The 21,239-nt window shown below is 36.0% G+C and overlaps 1 protein-coding gene across 1 annotated transcript; it reads left to right on the plus strand.

The window, feature by feature from the left end:
* The first annotated feature begins 278 nt into the window (after positions 1–278).
* LOC127453242 (phospholemman-like) lies at positions 279–19,461 on the plus strand. The gene is made up of 8 exons (XM_051719491.1): positions 279–440; positions 9,547–9,597; positions 9,914–9,949; positions 10,064–10,087; positions 10,198–10,272; positions 12,666–12,702; positions 12,825–12,868; positions 17,331–19,461. Exons 2-8 carry the CDS (start codon positions 9,564–9,566, stop codon positions 17,348–17,350), a joined length of 270 nt encoding a protein of 89 aa, XP_051575451.1. The 5' UTR covers positions 279–440; positions 9,547–9,563; the 3' UTR covers positions 17,351–19,461.
* Positions 19,462–21,239: the final 1,778 nt, after the last annotated feature.

The raw sequence follows: 21,239 nt of genomic DNA on the forward strand, positions 1-21,239 counted from the left end.
TTAAACACTTGTTCCAATAGATGGTCTCGATAACTTTAAGCATGCATAGAATCATATGCAACATTAACATTAACAATAACATTGTTATTGACAATAGGGAGGAAAGTATTATAAGACCTTTTCAGTAATAATGTTCCATTGTTATGCTGATCTGTTGCTCAACAATTCCTTATAAGTCTCTTTGGATGAAAGGGCCTTCCCACTGGAAGACCAAATTCAGAGTGAGTGTGCACGACAACCAAAAAAATATTAGAGTTCCTCTTCCAGAGAAAAGCTCCTTCATATAAAACTCAACCCACTCAGGACTGAGGCAACCTGTTGAGCGGATGGTACAGGGTGTTGCTTTCAGTCTCTATAGATCTTTTGTCTACATTTGTTAAGGGTGGTTCCTTTTCAAGCACATTTCAAACGGCCATTCAGTTTCGTCCTCCTTAATAAAGGTGAGTAATAAATGCTTGATACAATTTCAATATTCATTTACTTAAACTAAAATAATATGTTGTGGCTGATGATGAACAGTCAAGTTCATTGTATCTTAAAATAAAATAATGAAGCATTTTTGTCACGTGGAAACTATGTATCCTTTGACATACTTTCCAGCTGTTAACATATCAAAGTCTGACTTTTCTACTTTTCAAATGTACAATAGAAAACTAGAAATGAAAAAATGAAAAATCAAGAGCTTACTTTAAGCGTTCAAGTCTAAAAAAGCTGATGAAAGGCATACATAGATAATGTGCCATTTTCCAAGCACGTATGTGTTGGTTGTTCTGCAGCGATTTAGAAACTGGAAAGTCATGCGGCTTCACTGTGGAGAGCAGCTGTGTCCTGCATCACTGCAACTAACATCTGACGCATGAATTCTTGGCTGTACAAATTGGCCTTTAAATTTTATTTGAACAAAATCCAGCTGATTTTGTATGACAGCCTGCAAAGACTATAATTCATTTGGTGCTTTTTTTTTTATGTAAGTAGCTCTAAGCAGATTTATATTTGTGAACATTTGAATAACAGATACATTATGAGGCCAGATGCACTTTTCTATTAGCTCTGCTGTAAACCATCTTTCGGCCTTGTTTTCTAAAATCATTCTTTAATTAAGTACATCTAATATGCTTTTAAAAGTGTGAGATGCCGACTGGGACAGCCCAACATCTCTTATTAACTTTTATAATAGGAGTCTAGTCTTCATTTTCTAGATAAAATCCATGATAAAATGAGCAAAAGTAAAGTGTGAAAAGGTCACATTTCATATAGCTTGCTCATGGCCAGAATTAGCAAACTGCAAATGGTCTAAAGTGTATTTGTAACATTTATGGGCAGGGACATACAGAATATGTGGGCTTCTTGCATGGAAACAGACACTGGAAATAAGCACAAAGCCAGCACTGCTTTAACCAGTGGGAAGGGTGGAATTGTGGTTTTTGAAATAGTGACTCATGTCAACAGAATGTTACGTTCCTTCCTGCGTCTCTTTGAGCACATGGAGAGCACAGAGCTTGCTGCTCACTTACACATATCAGTATATAGAGTTACACCTTGGTAACATAATTTCAGGAGACAGGCAGCCCAAATGAAATAATAGGTGATTATTACATTCATAAAGTCAATGTGAAACTCCATTTGCCACCCATTTTACTTTACCAATCTGATATATTTCTGAATGAAATAGGATATTTAATGAGAAACAAATGTAGGGAGTGACTTGATTTTATCAATCTGTAATTGACCGGATCATGAAAAGTGGGCGTTATCAGAATGGAGCCTGGTGGTTGACGTGACGACAGAAGGGAAGTTGATTCAGAGGCAAGCAAGATACAATTTTTAAGACAATTTTTTGTCATTTGTAACAACGTACACCAATGAATACTGCAAAATAAGACCAGGAACGTGCATGAATTAAGTGGCCAATTTTGACCTCTTGCTGACTTTAAAACACAAGTTTTAATGTCTGAATAAGCACATAATTATTTATTTAGGAGTTTATCGGAGATGTTTATTGTAGAGTTTGATGGTTGCACTTCTTCATATCCAATGTCCTGTATTTGTTAAGGACATCAGCGAGTGCGTTTGTGCTGGAGTGTGTATTTATACAATACTTCAAAGCTCACGACCTGTTCTCGGGTGGAATTTTGTTCCTAATATAGCTGCAGTCTGGATTCCTGTGTACATGGCATGCATCCTTTGTGTGCCATGTGATTGTATGAAGTTCTCTTATACGAGGTGGGGGGTGTATGGAAAAGAATCTTAAAGGAAAAGAATTCCCAAAGAAGACTTAAAAGGAATGTTCCAGGTTAAATACAAGTAGATCTCAATTGAAAGCATTTGTGGCAAAATTAATTTCAACTCGTCCCTCCTTTTCTTGAAAAAAATCAAAAATCGAGGTTAGAGTGAAGCACTTACAATGGAAGTGAATGTGGCCAATTTTTTGGAGGGTTTAAAGGCAAAATTGTGAAGCTTAAAATTTTAAAAGCACTATCATTAATTCTTCTGTTAAAACATGAGTTGTACAGTTGTTTAAATTGTCATTTTTACAGTCGTTTTAGAGTTTTAGGGTTTGTTGACATTACCTCGTCATGCAACGAAGTTGTAAAATTAGCTATAACTTTACACAGAAAAGGTTAGCATGTGATTTTATCACACTAATATCATGTTAACATGCATATTGTTACTTCCATTGTAAGTGCCTCACTGTAACCCAGATTTTTGCTTATTTAAAGAAAAGGAGGGATGAGTCGAAAAATAAATGTTTGTGGTAAACAACATTATGCCACAAATGCTGTTGATTGAGCTTAACTTGTGTTGAACCCGGAACATTCCTTTAACAGATATGAACAGTACAGGCCACTCCTATACTTACTGTATGCATGGTAGGTCTTTCTTTATTATAAGAATAGTCCTTTCTATCAGTATACATATATTATCAAATTAATTTGCTGATAATGTAATATTGTAATATAAAAGATGACATCAAATAAGAATAATGCAAAATAGAAGCATTTTCACCAGTGGTCTCAGACTTGTAGTACTGTGCACTAGGCACTTGTGAAAAATAGTGCATAGTAAGGATGTCTTCAAAAATAATGCCATAAATAATTTTCATTTATCCACAAAGTCCAGTAAACATAAAAAGGCTGAATAAATATTTGGTGTGACAACCTTTGCTTTCAAATCAGCACCAATTCTCCTAAGTACACCGTTTTTCTTGGTTGTTGGCAGATAGGACGTTCCAATCATCTTGGAGAATTCACCACAATTCTTCTATCTATTTAGGCTGTCTCAATTGCTTCTGTCTCTTCATGTAATCCCAGACTGACTCAATGATGTGGGCTCTGTGGGGGCCATCCCTTCTGTTGCAGTACTCTTTGTTCTTCTTCTATTGTGTTTGCAAAGGAAATGTTGAAATCTAAATTGTATATCTCCTACTGATACACTAAAATCAGAATATATAAATTAAACCGTTTTAAGACAAATGTTTTTATGACAAATTAATATAAATATAATATACTGTATATATCAAAACAGATACATATTTGTATATATGTGAGAGTCTATGGTCACATTACCAGTGTACAGAATGTGAATAATGACACTAGTATAATAACACTAGTGATATTTACTTTTTGAAGCAGACGCACAGGGGCTTTGTACCTCATGGCCTAGTTAGTTTATCTCACTGAAAGTTGGCTAAAGGGTTGTGTGGCAAAATATGGCCTCAGTACGTGTGCAGCACTGTAACTAGCTTCTTTTAGATTGAATTGGCCAAAAACGACCTAGATTGGAAAGTTGTAATTAGAAAAGAGAAATGTAGACGGAATAGAAACTTGAAATAAAGACACAACTGCAAGTCTCAATTTACTTATTTTGGTTTGCCAGTAAAACTCTCATACAGCCATTTCTGTACCCTGTTAAACTCACAGTCACAATGCTAGCATATTGTTTGTAGTAGCTAGGGCATTGTTACGTATGTGGTTGCTGAAGTGTTCTGAGTGTTTTTTTTAGCATGTTGCTATACCGTTATGTTAGGGTGTTTTGGGTTGTTGCTACTGTATATGGTTGCTTATTAGCTCAATCAAAAAACCTAACAAATATCCTCAAACAAACTGAGCAATGTTTTGATCGCTCCAAAGAGCCACAGTGTTTCCCATTTTTCATGGGATTCAACCTACCAATGCCTTTTTTAGTGTTATCTCTGCATATTTAAGTGATGGTTCCCCTAAAATGTATTATTTACTCACCCCCGTGCTGTTCCAAACCTGTATAACATTCTTTCTTCATTCCTTGGAACACAAAAAGAGATGTTAGACAGAAATATACAGTAACCCCATCACCATTCACTTTCATTTTATGGAAAGATTTTTGTATTGCACAGAAGACAAAGTCATATGTGTTTGGAACACCAAGAGGGTGAGTAAATAACAGAATTTTTATTTTTGAGTGGACTATTCCACTATTCCATTCCTTTTAGCTGGAATAAGAGAAAGTATTTTAATAACGAAAGAATAAGACACTTCACTTTTAACTGAGACAACAATCAAAACATTGAGAGTAAAGTATTCACTCGCTCAGACACAGGGAAAGACAAATATTCCCCAGCTACTGTATCTTGTTTGAGTAACTCATTTCCTGAACGAGAATGCAGAGTTAGGCACAACAAGCAAAAATGCTAGAAAATTCAAGAATCTGTTTATGTGAATGAACAAGAATGAACTATAACAACTCAAAAGAAAGAAACAAGACAATACATTGAAAGAGGGAAGGTCGGTTTGTAATGTGAGATGAGGAAGTGATCGTGTTCAACATTGTAGGACACAATTCCTCATTCTTTCCCATGACTCTCTCTCTCACACACACACTGGCAAGCCAACGTGATCAGACCAGAACACAAGACATTCATTATTATCTCCATGCACCCTGGGTGATTCTGCCTGACATGCAGGAGGGTGCCAAAATGTCCAGAATGTCCAAGTTAAAAACAAGCATTGAGAGATGAGATATTCTTTCTTTTTTCTCTCTTAGATCTGTTTAACATTTATAATGTAACATGATAAGATTTAAAGAGCATTTTTTAGACTATCCTGAAAAGATTGTGAAGTACACAGAAATAGTTGCCAGATTCTTGGCAGAATTATCTTCGCACGACTTGGTAAACTGCTATTTTACTTTTTTTGAGGTACAAGCGGAGAGCCAAAATCATTACGAGATATGAAGCTGGAAATAAACTTTGTTTACTGAAGGACTAAAGAAAAAAATGTTAAAAAAATGATGCACACCTGCTGGCACATAAGATAATTTGACTTGATTTACATGCTAGGCTATAATTTAAAGGGACAGTTCATCCAAAAGTGACATTTTCTTATCACTTACTCACCTTCATGTTGTTCACAAACTCAAATTGAGATGTAAGGCAGAATGTCAGAGCTGCTCTTTTCCATTTAATAAAAGTGGATGGTGATGTACTGTCAAGCTCCAAAAAGGACAAAAAAGCACTGTAAACGTATCATGAAAGTAGTCCATATGACTCAAGTGGTGTACTGTATTCCAAGCGGCGAGCCAAAATCACTACGAGATATGAAGCTGGAAATGAACTTTGTTTACTGAAGGACTAAAAAAAAAATTCTCTCCTTTAAAAAAAGAAAAATAATCTTAAAGAAACAAAGTTTTCTGAAGCCATTTGATATCACTGTAAAAAAATTATTTTTAAATTTACACTAAAATACCGACTGATGTGGTTGCAAGAAATTACTATAAAAACACAATGACCATGTTTCAGTCGTTACCAGATGTAATTTTGATGCCTGTGTATTTTACGGTTCACTACCATTTATATTAATAAATGATATATCATTAACCTATATACTTATGCACTTATACTAACATTCTGGAACTATCAAAATCTGCTTTTCATTTTAAAATGTATAGTTAAACACCATAGTAACCTCAGAAGGCTTGAGGACTTGAAGATCATCAAGAGTAGCTCAGAAACAATGACCATTACAAATGTAAAAACACAGGAAACACCATCAGGGTACATACATATAAAATATATTGAAATGTGATGGGTTATGCAGGTACTACTGTTAATGCCTGATTATTGATTTTCTCCATTATTTTAACAATGTTTTACTGTTAAAGTATATGTATTCTCTTGTTAAACATAATATACATATTTACCATTAATAATATGTTAAAATCATACCTTTTACATGTAAAAATATATATTTTACATAGTTGACTGTAAAATTACAGTAATATATTGTAATTATATATATATACACTACCGGTCAAATGTTTTGAAACACTTACTCATTCTTTATTATAATTTTTTCTTTTTCACATTTTAGAATAATATTAAAGTCATCAAAACTATGGAATAACATAAATGGAACTATGGGAATTATGTTGTGACTAAACAAAATCCAAAATAAATCAAAACTGTGTTATATTTGAGCATCTTCAAAGTAGTCACCCTTTGCCTAGAATTTGCAGACATGTACTCTTGACATTTTCTCAACCAACTTCTTGAGGTATCACCCTGAGATGCTTTTTAAACAGTATTGAAGGAGTTCTCATCTATGTTGGGCACTTATTGGCTGCTTTTCTTTATTATTTGGTCCAAGTCATCAATTTCAAAAACTTTTTAAAATTACATTTTAGTTTTATAATTAAATAAATTAATATGGTGGCACAATTATATTTTTGTCTACAAAACTCATTTCAAACATTTAATCATATGCCTTCAGATCAAAAGATTTTTAAGATCATGAGAAACATTTCAGTCAAGTGTTTCAAAACTTTTGACCGGTAGTGTGTAATATCTAATATATATATATATATATATATATATATATATATATATATATATATATATATATATATATAACCATATATATTAAGATAACTAGTTAATCAAATACTGTTTTTTACTGTAGCATTTTTTTTTAGCATTACATAAATTGTTTTTTTACTAAAAATATACACAGATCAGCCACAACATTAAAACCACCTGCCTAATATTGTGTAGGTCCCCCTCGTGCCGCCAGATCAGTTCTGATCCATCGAGGCATGGACTCCACAAGACCTCTGAATGCGGCCTGTGGTATCTGGCACCAAGACGTTAGCAGCAGATCCTTTAAGTCCTGTAAGTTGCGAGATGGGGCCTTCCATGGATCGGACTTGTTGGTCCAGCACATCCCATAGATGCTCAGTTGGATTGAGATCTGGGGAATTTGGAGGCCAATTCAACACCTTGAACTCTTTTTCATGTTCCTCAAGCCATTCCTGAACAATTTTTGCAGTGTGGCAGGGCACATTATCTTGCTGAAAGAGGTCACTACCATCAGGGAACACCGTTGCCATGAAGGGGTGTACATGGTCTGCAGCAATCTTTAGGTAGGTGGTACGTGTCAAAGTAACATCCACATGAATGCCAGGACCCAAGGTTTCCCAGCAGAATATTGCCCAGAGTATCACACTGCCACTGCCGGACTGCCTTCTTCCTATGGTGCCATATCTTCCACAGGTAAATGACGCACACGCACCCGGCCATCCACATGATCTAAAAGAAAACGTGATTCATCAGACCAGGCCACCTTCTTCCATTGCTCCATGACGCTCACGTACCCATTGTAGGCACTTTTGACAGTGGACAGCGGTCAGCATGGGCACTCTGAACGATCTGCAGCTATGCAGCTCCATACGCAGCAAGCTGCGATGCACTGTTTGTTTCGACACCTTTCTATCATGGCCAGCATTACGTTTTTCAGCAATTTGTGCTACAGTAGCTCTTCTGTGGGATCGGACAAGACGGGTTAGCCTTTGCTCCCCACGTGCATCAGTGAGACTTGGGCGCCCATGACCCTGTCACTGGTTCACCGGTTGTCCTTCCTTGGACCACTTTTGGTAGGTACTAACCACTGCATACCAGGAACACCCCACAAGATCTGTCATTTTGGAGATGCTCTGACCCAGTCGTCTAGCTATCACAATTTAGCCCTTGTCAAAGTCACTCAGATCCTTACACTTGCCCAATTTTCATGCTTCCAACACATGAAATTCAAGAACTGACTGTCCACTTGCTGCCTAATATATCCTACCCCTTGACAGGTGCCATTATAACGAGATAATAAATATTATTCACCTGTCAGTGGTTTTAATGATGTGGCTGATCAGTGTATAATCCATTAAAAGTTGTTTGTAGCATAGAAGTTAATGTGGTTAAGTGTAGCATGTGTGTTTACAGTAAACTAGAAAAGCGATGATTCATGTGCAAGATAATAAAGTATAGAAACAGACCCAAGAAATGTATTAAACCTTTTTGAGGCTCTCTGAAAAGCTCTAGATTAGCTGCTGCTTTGATCAAAGGGCTGAAATATTTAACTTTATTGCAAATCAGCATGTCTCTGGTGATCCCCTTATTTTTCCCTACTCTGCCACCATGGTTGGAAGGTTAAATGGAGTGGGTGTATTACATCAGCTTGTGCTGGTAGGGATGGGCACAGCATTCCCTCTGGTCTCTGAGAAACGCAATGGAAAATCTTAGCTAAGCTGTGGAGTGGGGCTACATGTTTCAACAGTGCACCTATAATAATGTCGACGTAAGTCAACATCTACGTGAACTAAACTATACCTTTAAATCTTTTAGATTCTCAGGCTTTGAGAAGGTGCTCAAAGGTTCTTTTAGCATCTTGCGGTTTGTTTCCTAGCAGCTGTTGTCATTAGTATATGAATGTTTGGTTGCTGAGATGTGCCAGGATGTTGACATTTGATCCAGCACAAGTCTGTTTTGTGTTCTTGCAGCTGCTATTTGTTGCTCCAGCATGTTTAATAAGATCAGATGGATTGGCAAGGATTGTGATAATTTGATTTATACCCGTTTGAGGTTGTAGAGAAGATAGCAGAGGACAATCATTCATGTGTTAAGGGGATCCATGTTATATTTAGGGGATAAATGGATTGCAAAGCAGAATGGAATTTATGTACAAAGTAGATACATGATCTGCTTTCCAATTCTAACAGAATTATCGTTAGATTAACTAAATATTAAATGAAACAAATGACAATATAATGCAAAGTAATCTCTTCACTAATCAAAATACTTTTTGAATGTAACTGTATTCTAAATACCAATGATTTAAATTGTAACTGTAGTGGAATACAGTTACTTATATTTTGTATTTTAAATACGTAATCCCGTTACATGTATTTCGTCAACCCCAACCCTGTATGTATGTACACACACACACACACACACACACACACACACACACACACACATACATACATACATACATATATATATATATACACACACACACACACACATACAGGGTTGGGGTTGAAGAAATACATGTAACGGGATTACGTTAGGGATACTGTATATATATATATATATATATATATATATAAAATCAATAAATGCACCAATAAATAATGTAAAGTAAGACAATAGGGTGACATAGGATTTTTAATGTCATGTTGACTACCAGCTGGATCGATATTACCTGTGATTTATTGTTTAATGTCAAACCTAATTTTGTATTACAGAATAAAACCACACTATCATGATGAAGACATTGGCACTAGTTTTCTTTGCATGTGAGTATTTTTGTACCTAAATGAAATGCTCATGTGAATATGTGTAATTTAAACCCACACTGAAGGAAAATTCTCCCTCTTGCATTGGGTAAAAGAAAAACCAGTAATTTTTATTGACATATCTCTTAATGTTTAGAGAATCTACAGGTGTGCTACTACAGACTGTAAAAAATAACAAGGAATAAAACTTGCAAATAAATCATGTATGTGTGCCGGTTAATTGGTTTTTATATGTAAGTTGCTTTGGTAAGAAATGCCAAGCACATCAATATAATGCACAGAAGTTTTCACACTGCAACATCTTTGTTGTTTGTAGTTTTGTCCGCTGTGTTGGCAGAAGGTCAGCAAACAAGTAAGAGATTTCACTTTTTAATTCCTTCTTTTTCTTTTCATGTGATAGAATAGTGTTACTGTATATCATATTAAATGTATTTTTTTTTAATGGTTTTCTGGTTTGTTCCTGTAGAAGATGATGACCCTTTCTCTTTCGGTCAGTCATGTGCACTTTTTTATTCACCTACCCATTCTCAATCATCATACTTATTCAATTATGATCATATTTCATGCTTTCTTTGATTCAATCTCTCTTTTTCTCACTAGATTATCACAGACTTCGGGTTGGAGGACTGATCCTGGCAGCAGTTCTGTGTCTGATTGGCATCACTATTCTTCTAAGTAAGCACTTTTTCAGATGTACAAAAACAGATTGTAATTCAATGTTCAGTCAAAAGCTGAGACACAAAATAAATAGACAAAATGTATAATAATAGTTATTCGTCAAGTCCCTTTTGTAGTGAATCTCACAAAACCTCTCTAGAATGTCATAGCCATAGAGAGAACATAGTCCCACAGCAGCTCATAATAGTTCATACAAGAAATACAACATTTATTCCCATAGATACAAACCAATCAACAAATTTATTTTTAAATCGATACAGTGAAGGCATCAACTTTTGGCGAACCACCTATCCAAAACTTTATTTTAAGTAAAATAAATAAATAAATAAATAAAACACCTGAGAACAAATTTGGTTACTCATTCATTACATATTTATTTATGCAATACAAATGACTGATGCATGTCAATAACCTGCACACTTCCCTCGCCTAGTTCCAAACACAATAAAAAAAAATTTTCCCCCACATGGTGCTCAAACGTTATTTTCCTATTAAAATCATGGTTAGGTTTAGGGTGTGGTAAGGGGTTAGATTTTATAGTTAGGTTTACATTAGGGGTTAAATTTGGGAAAAATCGTACTTACATTGTTTGTTGGTTCATATATATTTTTTTATCGGGCTAAAAGTCGTAGGTTGAGACAAATTTTTCTTATGATGTCGCCATATTTTATACTATTTTTATGATTTAAGACCAGGTTTAAATATCCGGGTCATATTTTACCCCAAAATCAAAGAAAGAAATTATATTTAGCTTAAAGCTTAAAGGAAATTAATGTCAGCTGTGACATTATCTTTCTGATAATTAAAGGCATAATTTTCATTTTTGGGTGAACTATCTCATCATTTACTCACCCTCATGCTATCCCAGATGTGTATGACTTTCTTTCTTCAAAGAACACAAATGAAGATTTTTAGAAAAAAATCTCTCTAGCTCTGTAGGTCCATACAATGCAAGTGAATGGTGATCAGACCTTTGTAGTTCCAAAAATCAAAGAAAGCAAACATAAAAAGTAATCCATATGACTCCAGTGGTTAAATCCATATCTTCAGAAGCGATATACTGTAATAGGTGTGGGTGAGAAACAGAAAAACAGATTTAAGTCCTTTTTTACTCAAAATCTTCATTTTAACTTTCACTTACAAATATGAAAGTGAAACTAAACAGGCACCACATGTGACTTTCAGATGTAAAAGTGAAAGTAAAAGTGGAGATTTAGGGTAAGAAAGGACTTTTTGATCTGTTTATCACCCACACCTATCATATTGCTTCTGAATATATGGATTTAACCACTGGAGTCTTATGGATTACTTTTATGCTACCTTGAGCTGCAAAGATCTGATTACCATTCACTTACAATGTATGAACCTACAGAGCTGAAATATTCTTCTAAAAATCTTTGTTTGTGTTCTGCTGAAGAAAGGGATGGCATGAGGGTGAGTAAATGATGAGAGAATTTTCATTTTGGGGTGAACTATCCCTTTAAAGGTGCTATATGTAATATTTTTACTGTACTAAATCATAAAATGACCATAATATGTCATTAGAGAATTAGGAAACATGCTAAATTGAAATGTTGGCTTCTCCGATAACAATGCTACAGCCAGTATATTCTACTTTGAAGTTTCCATTCTGGGCTGGAATTTCTGCTTATGTTTTGGCCTGTGTGATCCCACCCACTGCCCACTCACCAATAGTATTTCGACACTGCCGGGTTGCCAGATGTGAACAAGTTTGCAGGCAAACAACACTGCGTGCTGCAGCCATGGAAGCCAGCAAACGAACTGCATCAGAGATAACAGATTCCACCCGACTTAAAAAGCCTCGCCATCCGTCTAAAAACCACCATGACCAGAGGCGTAGTAAAACAAGGATAATACTGGAGATGCCTTTGGAAGATGGAGACAGCTTAATGCCCAGACATCCTATAAAACATATGATGAGTTGTCTAATTTGCATGTCAACATTCTGGCAACCCGCATGAGCAACTCTCCAGTATTTTGAATTTGGACTGCAGTACCCATTTCAAACACTTGTTTTAAGCACCCCTCCCCCACGTAATTGTAAAATTACATAAAAAACATACAGTATATAAAAACATATATATATATATATATATAATGTTTTTATATATATATATATATATATATATATATATATATATATATATATATATATAAACATATATAAAAACATATATATATATATATATATATATATATATATATATAATATATATATATATATATATATATATATATATATATATATATATATATATATATATATATATATATATATTCTATATACTATTGCATTATAATTATATATAATTTATATAGATATATCAGTTATATATACATAATTATATATCCTGTGTTTTTTATTACAGGTGGCCACTGCAGATGCAAATTCAACCAGGACAAGAGGTATAAACTACAAACAATTGTGTATTACTTCATCTGTTATGTGCAACTGCACATTGTGCTGTTTTATTTGTATTAAATTATTTATACTGTCCAGCACTAATGCCACAGCTCTCTTTTGACAGAAGGAGAACAGGAAGTAACGCTCAGCAGATGCTCAATGACACAGGTACTGTATAACTGCCCAATTTACAAACATTAACCAGGAGCAATCAATTCCCTATTGATTGTTATAAAACCAGAGCTGCTAACTTGGTACAAAGTAGAGCTCTACTTTCAAGTTTCCATAAAGCCCCAACAAAATATTTGTTGTTCAATTGAAATATTTTCTTACTGAAAAAAGGAAGTTTGTGCAGAACATTTGAAAGGACTCATCTCCTTTCCCCTCCTAATAGCAAATAGGCTTTAGTGACGTCCATGACACACAGCCATGAACCATGATTTGATACTTGCTAGACATTTGCAGGTCGCAAGAGGGAGGGATATTCTCATTCTAGAGAGAATTTGATTCGACAAAACTCTTTGTAGTGCAACATGAGGTATTTTCCTGGAAGAGAGAAACTGTAAATTTTAAATCTGTTAAAAGTGAATTTTGCCTATGATAGGATTATAACAGCATATAGATTTAAAATTTAAAAGCAAATACACATGGACTGAAAGCCACAAAAACTGTCATTTTGATTTTAAAATGGTCTTGAATTTAAATATATAACTATAAACCAACATATTCTGTCTTTTTCGCATGAAATCCATCTGTTTATTATTGCTGTGCCAGTGCCCCTGTGATGCAGTGGGCAACAGTGGGTCTGCGCAGAGCAGCAGGCCCGTATGGCCCATCTCCATAACACCACATCAACACAATCAAAACATAGTTTCCAGGATGAGTCACACATTCTCCCATGGGTGTATTTACTCTCCATTGTCCCTAAGGGTGGGGTTAGAGATAACAGGTTGTAAAGATGTGCTATGTTATGGTTTTATTCAGTGTGTCGGTCTATTATCATTTGAAGTTAACATGAAATCAAAATTGATTGATTCTCTATTTACTTTCTTAATGCATGTTCTCAGCTGCGTTTCTGATCATGTTGGTGCGAATTATGGGTTTTCTTGGGGGGGGGTTAGGTTAGGTGATGTTGTGGCTGGTGTATCGGCGACTTGCATTTTGACACTCTCCTCTGCTAGAGTGATCTCATCATTGCCGATCTCGTTGGGGGGGTGGTGCCTTATGACCCCCCCAATTCTGGCCTAGGTGACCACCTAGTTCGCGAATGCCTACAAATGGCCCTGCATGTTCTCGAGTTAACAAATCATCAGTGCGTTCCTTAAAGTAACATTTTTTTTGTCTTCGGAACCTAAAAAGTGATATCTTTCTCCGCCTCTTAAACGACTTTTTGGATGATGTAGCAAATCCCTCTTATTTTTCAAGCCCTTCCCTCTAACCACCTGGCTTTATTTTGTAATCTAAGTAACACCTACTTTTCACCATCCAATCAATTCCTGATTGATTAACACAAGTATGGCCCAACATTTCATCTCATTGAATATACAGTTGTTTAGGGCTGCAACAAACGATTATTTTGATACTCGTCTAATCTAACGATTATTAGAACGTTTACTCGACTATTCGGGTGATTATTGCAACGATTAATCATTAGCTCTTAATTGACTATTCAGCTTATGCCTTGACTTAAAAGGTTGTATTAAACGTGCTTACTAACAATAAATAGGACAAAATCATATTTAAAAAATTCCTCTAAATGACATTCACTGAATTTGAGGAAGAAGAAAAAAACATTTTATTCAGTTTAATTCAGGAAACAAATCACAGCAAAAAATTATCAAGTTTTTTGTCTTATTTTCCATTTAAAAATATCTAAACATCCTTAAAACAAGATACATTTACTTGAAAAGCAAGACATAAGATATTTAGGCTTCCTCTCAGATTATATATTTTAAATATAAGTGTCTTATAAGTTTATTTTTTCATTTGTTCACACTTCTGCCAGGTGAAGAAAAGTCAGAATATACTTATATTCAAGATATAGTCTCTGAAAGCAAGTCTGTGCTGTGGAAAAGTATTTGCCACCATCCTGATTTCTTCTGTTTTTGTGTATATATCATTCTAAATTGTTTCAAAAATCAAACAAAATCTAACATAAAACAAAGGCAATCTGAGTAAACACAAAATACAGTTTTTAAATGATAATGTTATTTATTGAAGCAAAAAAGTTATCCAATACCAACTGGGCCTGTGTGAAAAAGTTACTAAAGTTACTAAATCCCCAAATCTATGAAACTGCATTCATAATGGGGTTCAGCTGGAATAGACACACCCAGACCTGATTACTGCCAGCCCTGTTCAATCAAATCAACACCTAAATATAACTTTTCCAGCTAAATGAAGTTGGCTAAAAGGTCTTATCCAGTAGAACACTATGCCAAGGTTGAAAGAAATTCCAGAAATGATGAGGAAAAAGGTGATTGAAATACATCAGTCTGGGAAGGGTTACAAAGCTATTTCAAAGGCTCTGGGACTCCAAAGAACCACAGTGAGAGCCATTATCTCCAAATGGAGAAGACTTGGCAAATTAGTGAACCTTCCCAGAAATGGCCGACCTCCCAAAAAAAAAGCACAGCGACTTCCAGGAAGTCACAAAAAAGCCAAGGACAACATCCAAGGAACTGCAGGCCTCTCTTGCATCAATAAAGGTCACTGTTCATGACTCTACTATCAGAAAGACACTGGCCAAAAATGGCATCCATGGAAGAGTGTCAAGACGAAAACCACTGCTAACCCAGAAGAACATTAAGGCTCGTCTGAATTTTGCCAAAACACACCTTGATGATCCTCAAACCTTTTGGAAGAATGTTCTGTGGATTGATGAGTCGAAAGTGGAACTGTTTGGAAGACAGGTCCCATTACATCTGGCATAAATCAAACACAGAATTCCACAAAAAGAACATCATACCTATAGTCAAGCATGGTGGTGGTAGTGTGATGGTGTGGGGATGCTTTGCTGCTTCAGGGCTAAGGCGACTTGCAGTAATTGAGGGAAACATGAATTCTGCTCTCTACCAGAAAATCCTAAAGGAGAACATCCGGTCATCAGTCCGTGAGTTGAAGCTCAAGAGCAACTGGATTATGCAACAAGACAATGATCCAAAGCATAGGAGTAAATCCACCTCTAAATGACTCAAAAGAAGCAAAATTAAAGTTTTAGAGTGGCCTAGACAAAGTAGCCTACTGACTTGAACTCGATTGAGATGCTGTGGCAGGACCTTAAACAGGCAGTTCATGCTTAAACCCTCCAATGTGGCTGAACTAAAGCAGTTCTGCAAAGAAGAGTAGGCCAAAATTCCACCACAGCATTGTGAAAGACTGTTCTCCAGTTATCGGAAGTGTTTGCTTGCAGTTGTTGCTGCTAAAGGTGGCACAACCAGCTATTAAGTTTAAGGGGGCAATTTGTTTTTCACATGCGTGATATAGGTGTTGGATAACTTCTTTGCTTCAATAAAAAAATCAATATTTGGAAACAGTATTTTGTGTTTACTCAGGTTGCCTTTATTTTATGTTATATCTCGTTTGAAGATCTAAAAAATGTAGTAAGAAAAATACACAAAAATAGAACAAATCAGGAAGGGGGCAAATAATTTTCCACAGCACCGTAAATGTACATTGTTTTAAAGGAGTTTTAGAAACTTGTATTGGAAAACAAGCCAAAAAAAAAAAAAAAAAAAATCAAATACGTAGGATTTTGTTGCAGTGTAAAATAGGTGAGGATCACCCTCTTTCACCTTTTTGCTCACTTCGATCCAACTTTAACTCACAAAAAACAAACTCTCTCTTCTTATTAGAGCTGATTTTCTTCATGATAAGATACACACCATGACAAATATATTATGATTCACAATGTCACGGAACATCACGTTTTCATCTAGCTGCATCATGCGCGCGCCAGAGTGTGCATCAGCCAGGATGCATTTTCAATCTCTCTCCCATAGACGGGTCACTTCACAAGACTCATAGAAGAGCCGCTGACCGCACAGAGAAATGCCGGAGTTTTGGAGTTTGTACTTTTAAAAATATAACGCCGAAGTGTTTCCTCTGACATGAAAGTTTTGCTTAAGCGGAACTGCTTTATTTCACAACGAGAGTGCTTCTGTATTAACTTATTTTGTATTTTTGTATAATTTTCTCATACTTAATCTACATCATCTTAAACTGTTTGGAAAGTTTTGAGTGCGTCTGGACTGTGAACTGTGTGTTCTTCCTCTCCTCAATCAGGTGCAAACTGCGGCCAGTGCTCCTCTCGTGCGCCATCATTAAAGTTTAATGTGATCTCATGTTATTATAAATGAAATCAAAGACTATTTGACAATGAAAATTTTTGTCAACAATTTTTTATTATTGACGTTGTCGATAATGTCGACTAATCGTTTCAACCCTATTTATACATCAGATTACAGAAGTAAAATTGAAAATTAAAAAAAAAATCCATTCACTAATTCAGGCAATTTAAATGTTAATTCAAGCTAAAGTGTCTTTCTACAACGCATATGGTATCCTAAAATTAAAATTTTGTTACATATTTAAAAATGATATTCATTTATAATATAATTTTTATTTACAGGAAGGGCCAGTGAATGCTAAAAACATGTGACCTGACCTGAACCAATCACAGAAGACGTCCACAACACCTTCCTGTATCCTGTATCCCATTTACTGGTTTATCAGAGGAAAGATTTCTTTTCAAAATGAGGAACCTGATTTGAATATTTTCTGTGTTTTCACAGCCTCTCCCAGATTATAGCGGAATATGTAAAAAAAACAAAACAAAAAAACATGTACCTGTTTTTTTTCTGTTTTATACCAGATGTGTCTTTTGAATGTCATTTTATCTCAATCAACTCATCTTTTTTTTTTTTTTTTAAATCCTGTCAGTAATTGTATTAAATTATCTTGGATGTAGATACAGTTTAAAAGGATGGGCAAGGGCAGTATCTTGATTCAGTCACATATGGAAACCTATAACCAAATATTACTGTAAGCTGTAGTGCATCCATCCAACACTGAAGTAGCTGTCCAGGCTTTGTAGTTAAATAACTTAAGTCATATGAAATAGAGTGACCAGATTCCAGCTTGTGGAAAACGGGACAGCCCCCTCCCAGCAAAAATGAATTTGACGTATCCTTATCTAAGCGCAGATCAATGCGAAGTAGAAGGTGCATCGACATCTGTAACTGTTGTCACCTTGTACTTTTCACTGGCAGCAATTTTTCTCAGTGTGCGCTTGTCTTTCAAAAGTTTATCGTAAAATGCAGAGCAGTCCAGTCCAAAATTAAGATGTATGAAAAGCATTGCCTTCATGACTGTTACACTAAGTTGACTAAGTTACACTAAGCAGTGTCCATGCTGCGTTCATTAATGAGAACACATGCTCCACAGATGCAGATGTCCCAGGCAGGCATAAAACAAACTCCACGACCTTGGCTAAGACTCCGAAGTTGATGGTCTTGCTCTCCAGCTCACGAAAAACATCTGTCCATCTCTCAGACACGGCCGTCTTGTTCATGTTCCACTCAGTGATGAGACGAGTGACAATGTTTTTCGCACAAGCCCAATCATCAAAGAGGGTGGTTTTGTCAATCAAAGAGTGGGGATTCTGGAGTAGAAGTGTTCGAGGCTGCTCTGAATGTCTTTCCACTTTGGGATGTCTCTCAGTAGGGCCCACTCTGTGTTCTCCAATGAGCAGCTCCAATTTTGGAGGTAATCCACCGTTGCTGAATAAAAGTTTCTCACTGCACAAAAGAAATCATCCAGCATGTCACCAGCTTCAGCTAGGGCATCCAACTGCTTTTTAATGTCAGACGGTATGAATGATTCCTCCAGCCTGGCCTGCAAGACTTTTCTCAGGTCATAAATGTGCAAAACCACTTATGTGGCTGATATGTGGTCTTGCTCTACTATCTCCAGTGCACGGTTAAAAGTTTGAGTGCGAAGCCAATCCAAAGTTTAGTGCAAGGATCGCTGAAAATGTCTCTTAGAAAATTCAATCTTCAATCAGTTCACTAACTGGATGTCTATTGATAGGGGATTGTGATTGGATAGTTTAATCCAATCATGCACTTCAAATAACATGATGTGATTTTATTGGTTTTACAAGCCGTATCCTTGGCTAACTTTGATTAGAATACTCACTTGACTGAGAAAGCCACATAGGCGATAGAGAAATTTTAGGAGAGAGGAAATACGGGTCAAAACATGATTTTTTCAGAATAAGTTGGGACACTAGAAAAAGTGCTTAAATACAGGACTGTCCCGGGAAAAACTGGATGTCTGGCCACCCTATATGAAAAGGTTTTTTTTAAAAACACACTATCAAGAAAAACAAACCATATATTTACATCCTCATGCACTGATGAGATAAGGGCTGCATCCGAAAGCTGGAAAATGCTGCTTTCAGATGATGTCAACAGAGATAAAATTAAAATGAGGTGCCCTTCAAACTGTTCCGAGACCAGCTATTTTAAGACCAGTTTTCATACAAAAACATTGTTGGTAAAGCCATTATCTGATTAGCAAGTCAGCTACCTTAGATTTGCTGTCATCATCATGTGCTTGATTCATTGTCATTTCAGCCTATATTTATCACAGACATTAGAACTGTATTAAGAGTTTTTTTTATCTGTTGTGTGAAAATTTTCAGTCACAGATAAACACAAAATGAACTAACAGCTAAACTAAACAGCTGTACTTACCAATGTTGTCTGTTCTCTATTTCCATTTCACTTCACTGACTTTGTTCCCAAACCAAGCCCAACATGAAGTTTTCACTGAAAGTGAAAATGCCTTGCAAACTTATACAATATTGTTATTTTAAAGAGGTTAGTAATCACTTGAAAAAGAGTGAACACAGTGACAACTGGTAAGGAATCACCATTCAGAAGAGCAGAAAATGTGCTAAACAGCGCCCTCTGCTGACTGATGTTTGTAATGTCTGGCATTTGTATTACTGTAGGACCACAGCTGAGGGGATGTGTTCAACAACATGGCACCCATGTAAACAGGTCATGCCACGCTGCAGACAAAGTCAGAGGACAGTTACCCAGTTGAAATTTCCCACTTCCGCATCAATGCAGTCCAGTCAATCACACGTCACAGTCACATGTATACATGTCAAATATAATGGCATGCATGGTCTTCCTGATGCTAGCTTGCTGGCTATCTAGTTGCTATTTAAAGAGCAAAAAAAGTGAAACACAAACAATTTTTCTTAATATCCTCTTGTTTTTATTTTATATTGTATATTCAAACATTTCATGCTGAATTAAAGTGACAGCACACTGTTGATGGACATTATAAATGAGTTAACGCACAAAAAATAGAAACTGCAGAGAATAAGCATATATTTGTAGTCTAGTGTGTTTTTATATGAATTAGAGCACTACTGTTGGACACTATTTTTAATACTTTTCAATAGCTCTCTCCTAAAAATCATTTTATATCTTTATTTTCTGCATAAAGCACAGCAGTTTAGGCAGCAGAATCACTGCTGGTGTGAAAACACATTAGATAAACATAAAGTTGCACTACTTCAGCGCCGCTTACTCTCTGCTTTGGTGTGCAGTGTGCAACAGGCATATGTGTGAATGACCTAAATCAAAGTCCTTTGAAAACAGTTACACAGTAGATGTAGTAATAGAAACTCTTACTTGCATTTGATGGTTTGAAGTTAGATGCCTGATTTTCCAGTAACATACATTTAACTGTATTCAGAGTTTCAGAGTTAGAAGCCCTGTTAGCAGTTGTGGTTTCACACTTCATTGTCATAAACAAATCTTTTATCTTCCTCCACTTTCTTCAAACATGTCACAAGAGAAGGGGGAGATATTGTGGGCTTTCCAAAGAATTTAGCTTAAAAAGATGATTGCGTTTTTTACAGTGGTGATTGGTGAAGTGGGGACTGAAGAGGTGGGCATACTGTAATTTATCAAGCAGCATCAAGAATCTCTGTACATTTTTTAAATAATAGTAGTATATTCTACTGTGGTTTATGTAGTAGTTTGAAAAGTTATGGATTAAAAGCCACCATGCTGTTCTGGTGACCTTTGGTATGTATCATAACTCATTTTACTGTAGGTGAGCCAACACAAAATCCTTTGAAAAATAGGTCAGCATTGGATATATGCTTGCGTATGTGTTAGACTACACAAGTGATCAGTGGCGTAACTTGGATCTTGCGGGCCCCAGTGCAAAGAAACTGTCGAGCCCCCTCTTTCGGGGGCCTTGGTCATTTTTCATCACCCCTCAGGCCTGCGGTAATTTTTATGATTTCTTTTGGTCGACCGTTGCGGGCCCCCTCTCACCTCGGGCCCTAGGGTGGCTGCCCACCCTGCCCTTCCTCTAGTTATGCCCCTGCTAGTGATTCTGTTCATCCATCCGTCCATCCATCCATCTATCTATCTATCTCAGGGGCAGTGGTGGCTCAGCAGTTAAGGCTCTGGGTTACTGATCAGAAGCTCAGGGGTTCAAGCCCCAG

The sequence above is a fragment of the Myxocyprinus asiaticus genome, chromosome 15 (assembly GCF_019703515.2).
Source record: "Myxocyprinus asiaticus isolate MX2 ecotype Aquarium Trade chromosome 15, UBuf_Myxa_2, whole genome shotgun sequence".
In the NCBI taxonomy this organism is placed as follows: Eukaryota; Metazoa; Chordata; class Actinopteri; order Cypriniformes; family Catostomidae; genus Myxocyprinus; species Myxocyprinus asiaticus.